The sequence below is a fragment of the Lithobates pipiens genome, unplaced genomic scaffold (assembly GCF_037356315.1).
Source record: "Lithobates pipiens isolate NorthernLeopardFrog02 unplaced genomic scaffold, aLitPip1_a1.2 Scaffold_19, whole genome shotgun sequence".
Taxonomy (NCBI): Eukaryota; Metazoa; Chordata; class Amphibia; order Anura; family Ranidae; genus Lithobates; species Lithobates pipiens.
Window position 1 is genome coordinate 239,574,018 of NW_027507764.1, and position 14,082 is coordinate 239,588,099.

The window sequence follows — 14,082 nt, forward strand, 5'->3', positions numbered from 1 at the left end:
CCCCCAATTCGCGGTGAAAAAGTTTTGCCCACTCGGTAAGTGTCTGACACAAGTGCGGATGCCAGTACTGGTCATATTGTTGACCCCACAGCCGTAAACAAGGAACGAGCCACTGCCTGGCATTCCTGTCCGTGGGGTCCTTAAAAGGCAGGAGTCCCCTCCACCAAGATCGTGGTTACTTTGTTTAACCTGGATACTGGGGGGTCCACGACCGGAGGAGCCGACCACTTTTTGAGAAGGCTCTCCTCAAAGGGGTAACGCACCGACATGTATTTGGGGACTGAAAAGTCAGTTGCGGTCGACCCCATTCCTTTTATATGAACTTATCAATATAAGTCAGATACGGAAACACCTTAGGTGTATGGGCTGGCTTACGGGACCCAAAAAGGACCGCTACATCAGCAAAGGGGTCTGCTGGCTCCTGAATTTTCAGGGTATCGCGCACAGCTGTGATAAGTGCTCCAACAAGCGCTCTGTTGCACACGGACTCGGACGGGGACTTATGCTCACTGGTCCTGGTCAGCGTCGTCTGAAACGACAGAACAGGCATCACCAGCCTCACAGAAAAAAAAGGATGCAGCTCGATCAGCGCGAGACGCAGAAAGGGGTTACTTTGGGCACCAAAAAGATTTTTTCGGAGACTGGGTTAATTTATACAAAAGTTATTTATAATTTATTTAAAATTTCTTAGTAACATAATTAACCATAATTAAATCATTAAAAGACCAAGACAATTCATGAAGAATGTCCTTATTCAGAATAGACAGAACATGTATCATGTAGAACAGACCACAGACAAAACATAAATGACACACACAAACACAAAGAAGACGCTGGTCCGGACCTAGTTGCTGCTGGTTTCCATTAACAACCATAGACCTGGAGAAATGCTCACGATGTCATATAGTATAGTTGTCAGGCAATCAACAGCAAGTTAAAGAAGGAGACTAATTTTAGATTACAGCTATTAGTATCCACCTGAATACCGATAATATTTGCAGCTGAGTGTTCATTCAGTAATTATGGATGTGGATTTCTCCCAGAACAGTGCGGGCTTTCGGCTTGACTCTGGCTCATTCACTTTATAATATAAAATAAAAGTTGTTTCCTTCAAAAACGACTATTAATTTTCCAGAGGCCACAGGAAGCTGATATATAGCAGTACATCTAAATCATTTCACAGCTGGAATCAGTTCGTTTTCATTAAATCAACACATGGTTTTATATGGCCAAAAATGTGTGTCACATACATTACCATGGCCCCCTGGACGCTGTTGTTCGTTTCTCTGAGGAGATTAATTTATGTGATCATGCAAAAGTCACTTTGCGGGCATATATTCAACTCCACCACGCCATACTCCACAGCGTCCATAAGATGTGCACTACTCACATGCCAATCGCGTATAGATCATTTATCGTTTTCGATGTATGAAAATTTCAGCGGCCCAAGGCAAAGAAAATGCTCTGCAGTTGTTGATTCAGCGCACTTTACCCCGCTCTAGCAGACCAAGACATACGAGGACCCCGTTCATCCGTAGGGAGAAAAGTTTTGGATTTCTCGTAGACAAGGGAAACACTCCATGTATCGGGCCAGCCTCAGCAGGGCCTGAGTCTGCGTTAGAGCTCTCCCCGGAGGATGGTGGGGGGGGTTAGGGGCAGGGGCCATTTTTTAACCACTTTTGCGCCCATGCACCGCCTCCATCTTGGCAAAGAACAAATTAAGGACCGCCGACAAAGTGTCCAGAGGCACTGCACTGTCTGCAGGCAAACCGGTTGCAATTGCCTGGATTTCGAGGGAAGAAACACCAGTTTCTGAAGCCATGCTGACCCTACTCTGTCCCACCTTCCTAACTGCTGCTGGCTGAGGGGCTCCTCCCGCAGGACTCGCCATCCTGACCGAGTCATGCGCCGTCCAGCTAGGTGTGCCTGTGTCCTGTGTCAGCTCCCAGATTCATAAGAGACCAAACCGTGCTGTGCTGAGCTGTTCTGAATAGTGCTGAAGCTGGAAAACGTGTTCAGGCTTCAACAAAATGGCCACCGAGCATCCAGTATAAAGGACATAATCACAGGGAAAATGACCGCCGGACTACAGGAAAATGGAGACAGAGCATTCTGCTCCCTGGTCACACCATACATGGCTGCCCAGCACTGTATGCAATGAAGAACAGTGAAAAAACAGGCAGAGAAATGGCGGTAAAGCAGTGCTACTGCGATCAGCAGACACAGCCTCCAGACACCTAAGGGGAAAGACCTACACACATCCAGGACACAGCTATCCAGCGCAGACCCCCCAGGTGAGAGCCCCCCTGGAGGGCCCCTGTCCATGGCACACACACCGTTCAGCAGCCCATGCAGCATCCCCCACAGGGAAGAGGGGGAAAGATAGGGACAAGGAGAGAAGAGAGGGAGGTGAGGGACCCCAAATCAACCTCCAAGGGAATGCCCAGCTACTCAGCCCCACCGAGGCAGGGAGAGCTATACTTACCAGTCCTGAAGAGCTGGGAGACATTCCATCACAGACCCACTCTCTGATCAGTACGGGGAGGCTGCTGGCCACTGTGACGCAGACATCAGTAGCCCGGTCATATGTGTGCCCCGTGGCATTACGCCCACCGGCCGCCCCTGGAGCTGGGGGCATGTCGTGGCCGACCCAGCATGGAGCTATGGTCTGCACATGCTTGTTGGCCAGGCTGGGGAGATTACAAGGAAAAGGGTATACAGCCTGTCACCCAGCCAGCTGTTGATAGCAGATCACAGGATCTTTAATTCTGCGCAAAAAGCAAAACTTCTGCAGAAGAATCCACAGACCGATGGGCCCGCAGGGTTCCTAGGTCCTTCTTCACTAGGCAGAAAAAACTGAGGCTGAAGGGAGCAGGCTGGAGGGTTGTTACCTAAGGGACCGCCCCTTGGGCGGAACTAGAAAGTTCTAGTTTTATTATAACATGTTAACTTTTTCTGCCTAGTCCTCTCCTGAAGGTGGCGTAACAACCCAATGGTCTACAAAAGGAGCTGTGTCAGTCGGTGAATGTAAGAGAACACTGGTGCTGCCTGTCACACTGATGGACAGTGTACATAAGAAGGCCAGTTTAAACATACAAGCATATGTAAAGCCGCCAACACACCTCTCCAGGAAGGGAGGGGGAAGTTTAAACAGAAGAGTCCCTAATCTGCAGGATATATACCTGGCTTACTTAATAGGGCCGTTTATACAAAAAAGAAAATGTAAAAAACTGCTGCTGTACAATAAGAACCCCCATTGACTGCTGAGACCACACATGCTGATATAGTCAGGACACAGAGCTGCTGGAAGCAACGTACCAAGGTATGTGTCATTTTGCTCCCTCTAGAGGAGACTTAAGGCATTCAATGTTTAATATATGGAAGAAAAGGCATAGGTGGACTTTTTACAGTTCCCACGCTGCAGGATACTGCTGAAACAGACAGATCCAAACTTCATCGATCACGGCGGGCAGTGTTAATAAACCTTCAAAGACCGGGTCCCTTAATAGGGGTTCCACTCCTTTGGACCTGTATAGCACCCCTGAGGACAACTTTAGGTAATGTAGCAAGACAAAAAATAGTGTTGGTTCCTAAGGTCCAGCCCTCAAAGAGGCATTACAGGCAAAACCTTGCTCTTCTATGTGAGGCCCGGTTACCATCCTGTGGCTTGGATGAATCTGGCCATGGAGGTTATTTAAATCCAGCATGGATCCCTCCTGGAGCTCCTCAGAGCACATCTTCACTCGTGACCAACACCTTAGACACTGGCAAAAAAACTGATGTACTCCTGGAAGGAGGAGGGGTTATAAAGGAAGTGAACTTCCTGTATTGGGTATACCAGTGTCAACACCTGAAGGTGGCACATAACTCATTAAGTAATTACTTAAAGGGGTTGTAAAGTAAAATTTTTTATTTTTTTAAAATAACAAACATGTCATACTTACCTCCACTGTGCAGCTCGTTTTGCACAGAGTGGCCCCGAACCTGCTCTTCTGGGGTCCCTCGGCGGCTGTCTCTGCTTCCTCCCGCAGGTGCTTCTCACGTTAATGCGAGCTCCCTCGCATTGGTGAGAAGCATTGCGGGCGCGCTCCCGTGATACAGCCGGCGGCTATAGCCGCTCGCTGTATCACAAGGCCCCGCCCCCCGGCGCGCTGCGTCATTGGATGTGATTGACAGCAGCGCGAGCCAATGGCTGCGCTGCTTTCAATCCATCCACTCCAGCCAATCAGCGGCCAGGCTGAGCGGCGAAGAGGACGGCGGGGGCGAGCGCGGGATTTTCGAGGGGTCAGGTAAGTAAAACGGGGGGACTGGGGGCGCCGGCAGTGTGAGATGTTTTTTCACCTTAATGCATAGAATGCATTAAGGTGAAAAAACATTTACCTTTACAACCCCTTTAAGGTTCTGTGTCCCATGATATGCAAGAAAGAAATTTTAAGTTTTTAAAACATACTCCCGCGCTGAGCGCCGCCGCACGCCAACGCCACGCTAAGCCCCTCTGTCACATCGTGCCCCCCTCTCTTTTCAAAAGAGCGTCTTTCCCGCGTGTGCCTCCGATCCGACGGGATCGGCGTCTGTGTGTGTGTGTGTGTGTGTGTGGGGGGGGGGGGGGGGGGTGGTGGTGAGGAGAAGACCCGCTATCAAAGCGCCATGCAGGGGCGGCAAAAAATGGAGCCGCATCGCTCCATTTCGATCGTTCTTGCTTCCACCTGTCCAGGGAGAGGGGGTCCAAGTGTGAGCTTTGAGGAAGCATGACAAGGTACGTGCTCTATAGAGCCCCCAGTGGTGACTTTTAAGCATGACATTTACTTTTTTTTAAAGGAGACAATTCGGAAGAGACGTAAAAATTCCTTAGAAATCTCCACTTACCTTTCCTGCCGCAGGGATTTCTGTGGTAAAACCAACCAATCTTTACCCCTCACAGTGGGCTCCATTAAAAAAAAACCTTCAGGAGCTGAGGCCCCTTTCTATCGGGGGATCCACGCTCCTGGACACGTAATAAGACCCTGCCAGAAAAAAACAACTTATGGCTGAAAAAAACAAAAGCACTGGATCCCTGGGTCCAGCTCTCTAGAAAGAGAAGCATTATTGGCTAAACCTCGTTTCTTCCGCCACGAGGCCCAGGTACCATTCAATTTGGCCTAAAAAAATATTTTGAATGGATCCGATTGCATAGCTAGCCCCAACAAAGATTGCTCCAGTGGAGCTCAGCAGAGCACATCTTTACTCGTGACCAACACTTTAGACACTGGCGAAAAAGCAGATACTCCCAGTAGTGGGAGGGGTTATATCGGGAGTTTACTTCCTGTCTTAGGGTGTGCTAGTGTCCATCACCTGAAGGTGGCCTAAAACCCACATAGTAATTACTATGGCTCTGTGTCCCGTGATGTACAATTAAGAAACTATATTTCTCCCAATCTACAAGACTCTGGTCTGGCCGCACCTGGAGTATGCCATCCAGTTCTGGGCACCAGTCCTCAGTAAGGAACTGGAGAGAGTCCAGAGAAGGACAACAAAGCTAATAAAGCAGGGATCTCAAACTGGTGGCCCTCCAGCTGTTGCAAAACTACAAGTCCCATGAGGCATTGCAAGGCTCACAGTTACAAGCATGACTCCCACAGGCAAAAGGGACTTGTAGTTTTGCAACAGCTGGAGGGCAGCACGTTTGAGACCCCTGTAATAAAGGGACTGGAGGACCTTAGCTATGAGGAAAGGTTAGGAGCATTGAACTTATTCTTTCTGTATAAGAGACGTTTTTCAATGTACATATACTATACTGGTGACCCCACAATGGGGATAAAACTTTTCAGCGAAAGGGAATTTAAAAAGACATGCAGTCATGCACTAAAATTAGAAGAGAAGTGGTTTAACCTTAATCATTTCAGCCCCGGGAGATTTTACCCCCTTCATGACCAGAGCACTTTTTACTATTTGGCACTGCGTCGCTTTAACTGGTAATTGTGCAGTCATGCAATGTTCTACCCAAAGGAAATGTGCGTCCTTTTTTCCCTCACAAGTAGAGTTTCCTTTTGGTGGTATTTAATCACCTCTGCGTTTTTTATTTTTTGCGCTATAAACAAAAATACAGAGACAATTAAAAAAAAAAAAAAAACACGATATTTTCAACTTTTTGCTACAATAAATATCCCTAAAAATGTTTTTAAAAAAAAACAAAAAATGTCTTCATCAGTTTATGCCAATATATATTCTTCTACATAATCTTGGTAAGAAAAAAAAAAAAAAAAAAAAAATCTCAATAAGTGTATATTGATTGGTTTTCTCAAAAGTTATAGCGTCTGCAAACTATGGGAAATATATATGGCATTTTCATTATTATTTTTTTACCACTAACATTTATACAGCGATCAGTGCTATAAAAATGCATGGATTACTGTGTAAATTTCACTGGTAGGGAAGGGCTTAACACTAGGGGGTGATCAAGGGGTTAAATGTATGTTAACTGTATGGGGATAGGACTGAGTAAGTGGAGACATATCATTAATGCTTAGTAGGAACAAACAACATGTCTCCTCTCCCGACAGCACAGGGATTTATGTGTTTACACACACAAATCCCCATGCTGGTGCAAGTGATCGCGCCCACGGGCCAAGCGTATTGGGTCCCCATCGTGCAGAAGGGTGGCTCTTAACGGGCCGACGTACTCATACAGGATTTTGCGCACCCATGCCGTATATTAGTGCGAGCCAGTCAGCAAGTTGGTAGAGGGTTCTTTACAATAAGAGCTGCAAAGCTGTGGAATTCTCTCCCACAAGCAGTGTCTTCAGCGGGGAGCATCGAATGACCACAACATACAGAGATACACATTGTAATACTGACATAAAAGCACACACGCAGGTTGGACTTAATGGACTTGTGTCTTTTTTCAACCTCATCGAATATGTAACTAAATAGTCTAGCTCAAGTTAGCTCTAGCTCCTGTCCACTCCAATGCACAATTCTGGCTAAAATTGGAATCACAATTTTTTTGCTCAGAATAAAGATCACAATTCTATCACGATTTTCGCAGTGTAACATCATCTTTCACATTATACAAAATTGGACTAACTTTACGGTTTAGTTTTTTTTTTTTTTATTCACTAAAGTGTATTTTTTTAATGCATTTTGCAAATACAATGTGACATAAAATATTGCAACAACCACTATTTTATTCTCTAGGGTCTCTGCTAAAAATATATACATATATATATATATATGGGTAATTTTCTAGGAATAAATAATGATTTTAATTTGTAAGCAAGTGCCAGAAAAAAGTTTAAGTGGTTAAACTTCCCTCACCTACACACAGAAGCCCATTCCTTTGATCCAAGAAGAAAAGTTACTTTGTTTACTTATCCACTATGTTGTGATAAAACTTGGCAGGCTGCCTGGATTTTTTTTTCAGCTGTGTGAACTCTCTGCACTTGTTAGAAAAAAAATTGTGACATGCGGTTTTGAAGATTGGGAAGGGAAAAGAATCGCAATTTCGATTCTTGACTATTAATCATGCAGCTCTACTACATACAGCTGTGTAATCAGCCTATAGTATATAATAATAATATAGTGTGGGGGAGTGGCCTTTGGCCAATCATGGCTCTCGCAGCAAGGCATGCTGTGATTGGCCAAAGTATGCCGCAAATGCTCCATCATTTTCGGTATTCGCCAAACGGGCGAACACCCGATGTTCGAATCAAACGCAAATTTTGGGCCAATCCCTAGTCATCAGCAAAAAGATATAACTTGTCTATGTAACCAGTCATGTAATTTACAAACAGATTAAGGCCTGTTTCATACTGGTGCGGTGTGGGAACCGCATGTGATTTGTACAGCAATCGTACCATATTCCTGTTCAAATCACACGTGATTCTGCAGCAGAGCGATTTGAGCCATTTATTTTGTATGACTCAAATCGCACAGCATCAAAACTGCGCAGGATCCTTTTTTTGGCCACATCAGAATCAGGTGGGTATGACATGGGTGTGGTAACCCATGCGATCCAATTCTGCAAATCACACTGCATTTTGCAAACTGATTTTGGAGTGTCGTTAATATACACACCCGCAGCAGTTTGCATGAATGGGGTGCGATTTTGATGCATCAGTGTGAACCAGGCCTAAAGGGCAAATTCACCTTTGTTTTTAGGGTGGAACAGGCAACTTGTTCACACTCCTGCAGCCATCGCCCGTTCCCCTGCCTGTAGCGAAAGCGAACGGGGGATCTCCCCCACTTGCAGTCACCGTTTTAAATAAGACACAGCCGTGTCATTCATTTACAGAGTTCTGTGAATGGAAAACTACAAGTACCGACAGCCTTTGCGGTTTTCGGCTTGTAGTTTCAATTAACTACCAAGGTGCTTTTAAGTGCTCTGGTAGCTCATTGTCTTCCTGCCAGTGGGTATCTCCCTCCCCGTATGAGGTACAAACAAATACACTAATAAATCTGCAGGAGTCCTGCATGGCAGCCATGATCTGCTGATTGCGGTTGCAATGCTTTCCAGGCTCCAGGTAAAAAAAAATATATATATTTGCACTTTTTTTTACCAGCAAATAGATGAGCATTTGAAAAGGATTAAAAGGTGAACTTATCCTGTAGTTAAGTACAATAGTACCTAGTGCATAGCTTTGTGGTACACAGCTAATCACGTCTCTGTACTGAATGAAATCTGTTTACAACCATACTCTGATATCTATTCTCTATCAACTGAACCAGCCAAGGGTCCTAGCTTGTACAAATTTTTATGATATCATTATGTGGAACTGTATCAAATGCTTTGCTGAAATCATGATAGGCCACAACACGAATGTGTTCCGAATCATTTGTAATATAGTAAAAAAAAAAAAAATGAATTGAATTTTATTAGGAAATAATTAAAAAGGCAACACAGTGCTAGCAATCACTCTTTCTTGTAAAAGCGATTGGAGCAGCTATGAAGCCACCTGATCACTATATCAGTGCTGCGGAGCGCTTCCCACCTCCCATTTCCATTGTTCCTGGACTCTCCCATTCCAAATTGGACCACTGTAAGTGGTTGGGTCAGCTGCCCACAGAGGAGATGAAGGAACATCCATTCTCTTATCTCCTCTGTGATGAACGAAGCCAGAAGCAAGGAGAATTTTGTCACTTCCAGTTTAGAAATTTCCCTGGCCATTACAGCCAAATAAGCAGCTGATCAAACACATCTGCGATTGATCAGCTGCTTGGGAGGGCAATGGAGGCATCATCAGGCTGCCTAAAGCTATCATAAGGGGTCTTGTTCAGTTAAATAAAAAATGTAAAAAAATGTAAAGTGGAAAAGAATTAAAGCGAAAATAAACTCAGATTTAACGGTTTAAAAAAAAAAAAATAATAATCCTGCACGTGGTAGAGATTTAACTGTCACATTGGTTGTGATCTCAACTAAACTGTCAAACCATCCAATGGCTGGTGTCCTACCCAATCACATGTGCAGCAAGCATCATGGCAGCTGAAGATTTAACAGAGGCCAATATGGCAGCTTCCATGGATAAAATAGGAGGGTTTACTCCCATTTAAAATAAAATAAATACATTCCAGCACCATCACGTTTAATTCTAAACTGATAACCTGTGTTGCCTGTGGACAATTTTAGGCACCATAGTTTGTTGTCGTTTTACAAGTGTGTGCAAATTCAAATATTGATATGTTTGGAATCTATTCACTGTACTTGACACAATATTATGTTTTATATTTTACCACACAATAGGGTATTATACAGTGTTTGTGTGGACTAAAAATTCATTTTAGGTGTATTTTTTCCTAAAAATTACCATTTAATAAAAACGGCTGCACAAATATCATAAAACACCATTTTAATTTCCAGGGTCTCTGCATTCAGAAAATGTATAAATTTTTAGTGGTTGTAAGTAATTTTATAGCGAAAAAAGTGTGGATATTAACATGTATGTGAAAAACGTCAATACTGATCTATAGGCAAGCGGTTTATTGTCTTGTTCAGTAAATAGGCTATCTCTGTATTTGTGTTGCAATCATGGAAGTATAATGGGAAAAGTGTGGATATTCGGTTCCATCTGGCAATTATTATTCATGTGTTCCACCCCTGCACTTCAGGATTAACAGAATTACACTGCAGATATGGTCTTCTGTTCCACAAGCCAAACAAAATGTAAATAAAAGGCTATCACAAAATCACTGATTATGTACAAAACACACCAGGCATTGTCAAACAGAATTTACTTACATTTGACTTTATTTCGCTGTCATATATTAAACTCTCCCACAGTCCATGAAATTCAACTGAAATTTTAAAACAGCAGATTTCAAGTATTAATGTTATGTTGAATAATACTACTATCGTAGCAAAATTACATTATCACCAAAAGACCACGTTTTGGATAAAATGCAGGAAGAAACATTTCAGAACAGTCACAGATAGAAATTTAGCCTTCTACTATACATATTTTTCTCACTTATAATGCATTATAGAACTGTGTTGTAATTTACGATTCCATAGCGGTTTCTTATATTTTTAGCATAACATCACACATATAAATTATCTCAGTCAACTATGGCTCTTTTTGAACTCATCAGGAATGGCATATCATTTAAATATTTTATGTGCTACAAAAACTTTTATTTCATGCCATAAGTTCTAGGTTTAATATGCTTTCCGGCTACCAACCTCTTTTGTATCTATACTATATACCTTTTTCTACTGGAAGATACTGTCACTATTCATAAAACCTACACTGCCTTTTAGCAGTGTCTTTGGCTGCTGACATACTTGAGAATCACTTGTTTTTCAGAGCGTTGTGTTGATTTTCAGAGAACATTAAAAATGGCTTATTGCATCTGTGATAAGTAGTGGGATCAGCATTCATTCTTGCACCAGGATATCAGAAACTGCAGTTACATTGTTTATACAGATCTCTCTCACCAGCAGGCAAAATCCAATGGTCAGCTGCCACAAGGTCCTCATTTTCTTCTTCCAGATTTTCTGAACTGGGGCCTTCTTCATTTAAATGAAAAACATTCACAAATATACTGCACTTGCTAAGATCAATGGGCTTCAAAAAATAAAATAGAATAAATCAAAATCAAATTTTTGTTAATTTTTTTTACATTTCAATGCTGCTGATGTCCTCTAGATTTTTTTCATCCATTACTTGTCTACCCCCACAACTCCCACCCCCCCCCCCCCCCAAACAAACCCACTCCCGTTCTTGATCCAGTGATATGCATGGATATGATATGATATGCACGCTATCTCGGCTCTCTCCCTCCTCATTGGCTCAGATACAGCAGCAGGAGCCATGGGTCCCCTCCCTACCTACCTTATCTCTCCTACCTACCACTGTGCCTGTGGTGGCTTCATTCTTTTATAACATTTTTAGCAAGTACAAGTGTCTTAAAAAAAAAAAATACAGTGGCAATTAAAAATTACAAGAAAGCTCTGTCTTTAAAAAAATTATATAAACGTTCATGTGGTTACAGTGTTGCATGACTGAGAAATTGTCAAAATGCAACAGCAATGAATAATGAACCCGGTGAAAGAGTTTGGTCTGGAAGTAGTTAAAAAGGTTTCTGATAAAATGTTCTTAATTTACTATACAAATTTTCTAAATCACAATATGTGGACAAGAATGCCTGGCCAGGTCAGGACTCTCTGCAGGCCAGTCAAGTTCCTCTACCCCAAACTCACGCATCCATGTCTTCACGGACCTTGCTTGTGCACTAGTGCGCACTCATGCTGTTCTGAAACAGTAAGTGGCCATCTCCAAACTGTTCCCACAAAGTTGGGAGCATGAAATTGTAGTTTTTAGTTATGCTGACGCCTTAAGAATTTCCTTCACTAGAACGAAGGGGCCAAGTCCAACCCCTGAAAAACAACCCCACACCATTATCCCCCCTCCACAGGGAATTTGTATCTACTTCAGGGGGAATTGAAGTAGATACGAATTCCCTGTATCAAATACGCGTTGTGGAGGGAACAGGCCGGCACGAGGAGCAGTCTACCTGCCACAGGAGGAAATGCACATCACCCCCATACCTTTCCGGTATCTAATGTTATTGGTTATTGCTGGCAATAAAGGGGTGCACTAGACACACTTTATAAATGTGAGTACCCTGTATTAGGGTTTGTTTGCTTGTGTTCATTAAATTGTTCAAACCTACTACACTATCAAGCACTTTTATTTTTTCATAAACTGAGGTATTTCACTGCAGGAGCCCTGGATGCAGTTTTTCCCTTCTGAGCCAGAGGAGGTTCTAATGCGTGTTTAGACTTGGCTTAATTGCCAAGTCGCACGCTCTAAGGTGAGCGTTCACTACCTAGGGCAGTGATGGCAAACCTTGGCACCCCAGATGTTTTGGAACTACATTTCCCATGATGCTCCACTACACTCCAGAGTGCATAAGCATCATGGGAAATGTAGTTCCAAAACATCTGGGGTGCCAAGGTTCACCATCACTGACCTAGGGGATCACTGGAGGGAGGACACCTTTGCAAATTTGAACACTTACCAAGCTGTTTTGTTATTGCATGGACTACCCTGCGTAATGATTAGAAACACAGCAGGACACTCTGTTTGCACATGAGCACTTTATTATTTGCTATATATACATATATCATTTTTTTCCCCCCTCCAATATATTTTATGGACTTCTACGAACTTTATGAATGTTACAAATCTATGTTTTTTTTCACATGAGAACTATATATTTACTGTGCATTTGAGTTTCCACTCCCTTATATTTTTTTCATTATTTATTGGCACTTCACCATTGGTCAATATTTGTGTGCTTCTATGTTATATATACATTTGGTATCCAATTATTGGGTGTATAGTGCATATTACATAGCACAGCACTTTTCAGTTTTATTTTACAATTTGTTCTGATTTTAGCTGCTGTTTCTTAGCTGTAATACTTACCTTATTCCTTTATTCCACAGGCTTCCTACACGCTGTGTGACTGATCCCCCAAGGCCTCTTCTATAAGGCACTCTGGCTGGTGGTCAGACTCCAACATCATCAAATAATGCAGGACCCATAGTGAGAACTCCAGCCACCCCCCCTTACCTCCTCCTCTCTCACCTCCCTCCCCCACCTTTCCCACCCCCCCCCCCCCCCCAGGGGGTGGAGGCCCCATGATTCCTAACAGCGGCCCTGTAAATGAGTGTACCAGTTCAAATGAGTCTTGCCGACACAGTGAGCACAGCGATGCAGTATCTGCCTCTACTTTGCCTTCTCCCCAAGCCCCCCGATACACCATGGATGGAAGGAAAATGGCACTACAGAAGAGCAGCTTTGCGGCGCCCCCAAACTCCGGCTCCCACACTTCCGGACTCTAAACGGCTCTCTGTAAGGCAGTCTAATGTGGGTCTCTGATCTAACAGAGATCTCTAAGGGGGGTGCTGATATAAGAGGACTCTGAGCTAATGTAGTGGGGGTGCTGACTGCTGATGACCCATTAGATCAGCAGTCAGTGTTTGTCAGGTAGGTCATTGTGTGTCAGGTAGGTAACACTCCCTTCTATACAACTTCCTCCCCCCCCCCCCCCCCCGGTGCTGGGCTCTGACTTCGGGCTGCCCCCGCCCAAAGGATATTGCAAAGGCAATAATGATTGACATGTTTGAAAATCTGTGTTGCAGAAACAGCAGTTTTGAATAGTGCATGTGTCCAAAATAGCGATATCACAAATGGTACAAATCGGTATCACATAATTTAAGGCCCAATTTTGTGTTACTTTTTTAAAGTTCCTTTAAGATGGGTGGTTGGATAGAAAATAGCTCCACAGCATCAGATTAATTGACCCCTTATGTTGTATGTACACACACATACACAATGTGTGTGTGTGTGTGTGTGTGTGTGTGTGTGTGTGTGTGTGTGTGTGTGTGTGTGTGTGTGTGTGTGTCCTTCAGGATGTTACAAGCAGAAATGCAGCTTTTGCTGCAAAACACCTCATTTAACTTGGCATGCCCAGCCTAAGCACTCCTCCCCCACAGTACTTTTTCCACCACAAGATATCCTCAGTCTGGGACTCATTTAACTTGGATGACCAAGGATATACTGTGAATTCAGGGTGTCACAGACTGGCTCCCTGAGGGGGTGT

At 43.6% G+C, this 14,082-nt stretch overlaps 1 protein-coding gene across 4 annotated transcripts in view; it reads right to left on the minus strand.

Moving 5' to 3' along the window:
* The window catches only part of TRIP13 (thyroid hormone receptor interactor 13), a 187,251-nt gene that overhangs the window by 135,097 nt on the left and 38,072 nt on the right, over positions 1-14,082 (minus strand). For all 4 annotated transcript variants that reach the window (XM_077491827.1, XM_077491826.1, XM_077491825.1 and 1 more), the window contains 2 exons: positions 10,907-11,036; positions 10,211-10,266 (listed from right to left, as the gene is read on the minus strand). In XM_077491827.1, coding sequence (XP_077347953.1) covers positions 10,211-10,266; positions 10,907-11,036 — 186 coding nt within the window. The remainder of the gene's footprint in view (positions 1-10,210; positions 10,267-10,906; positions 11,037-14,082) is intronic.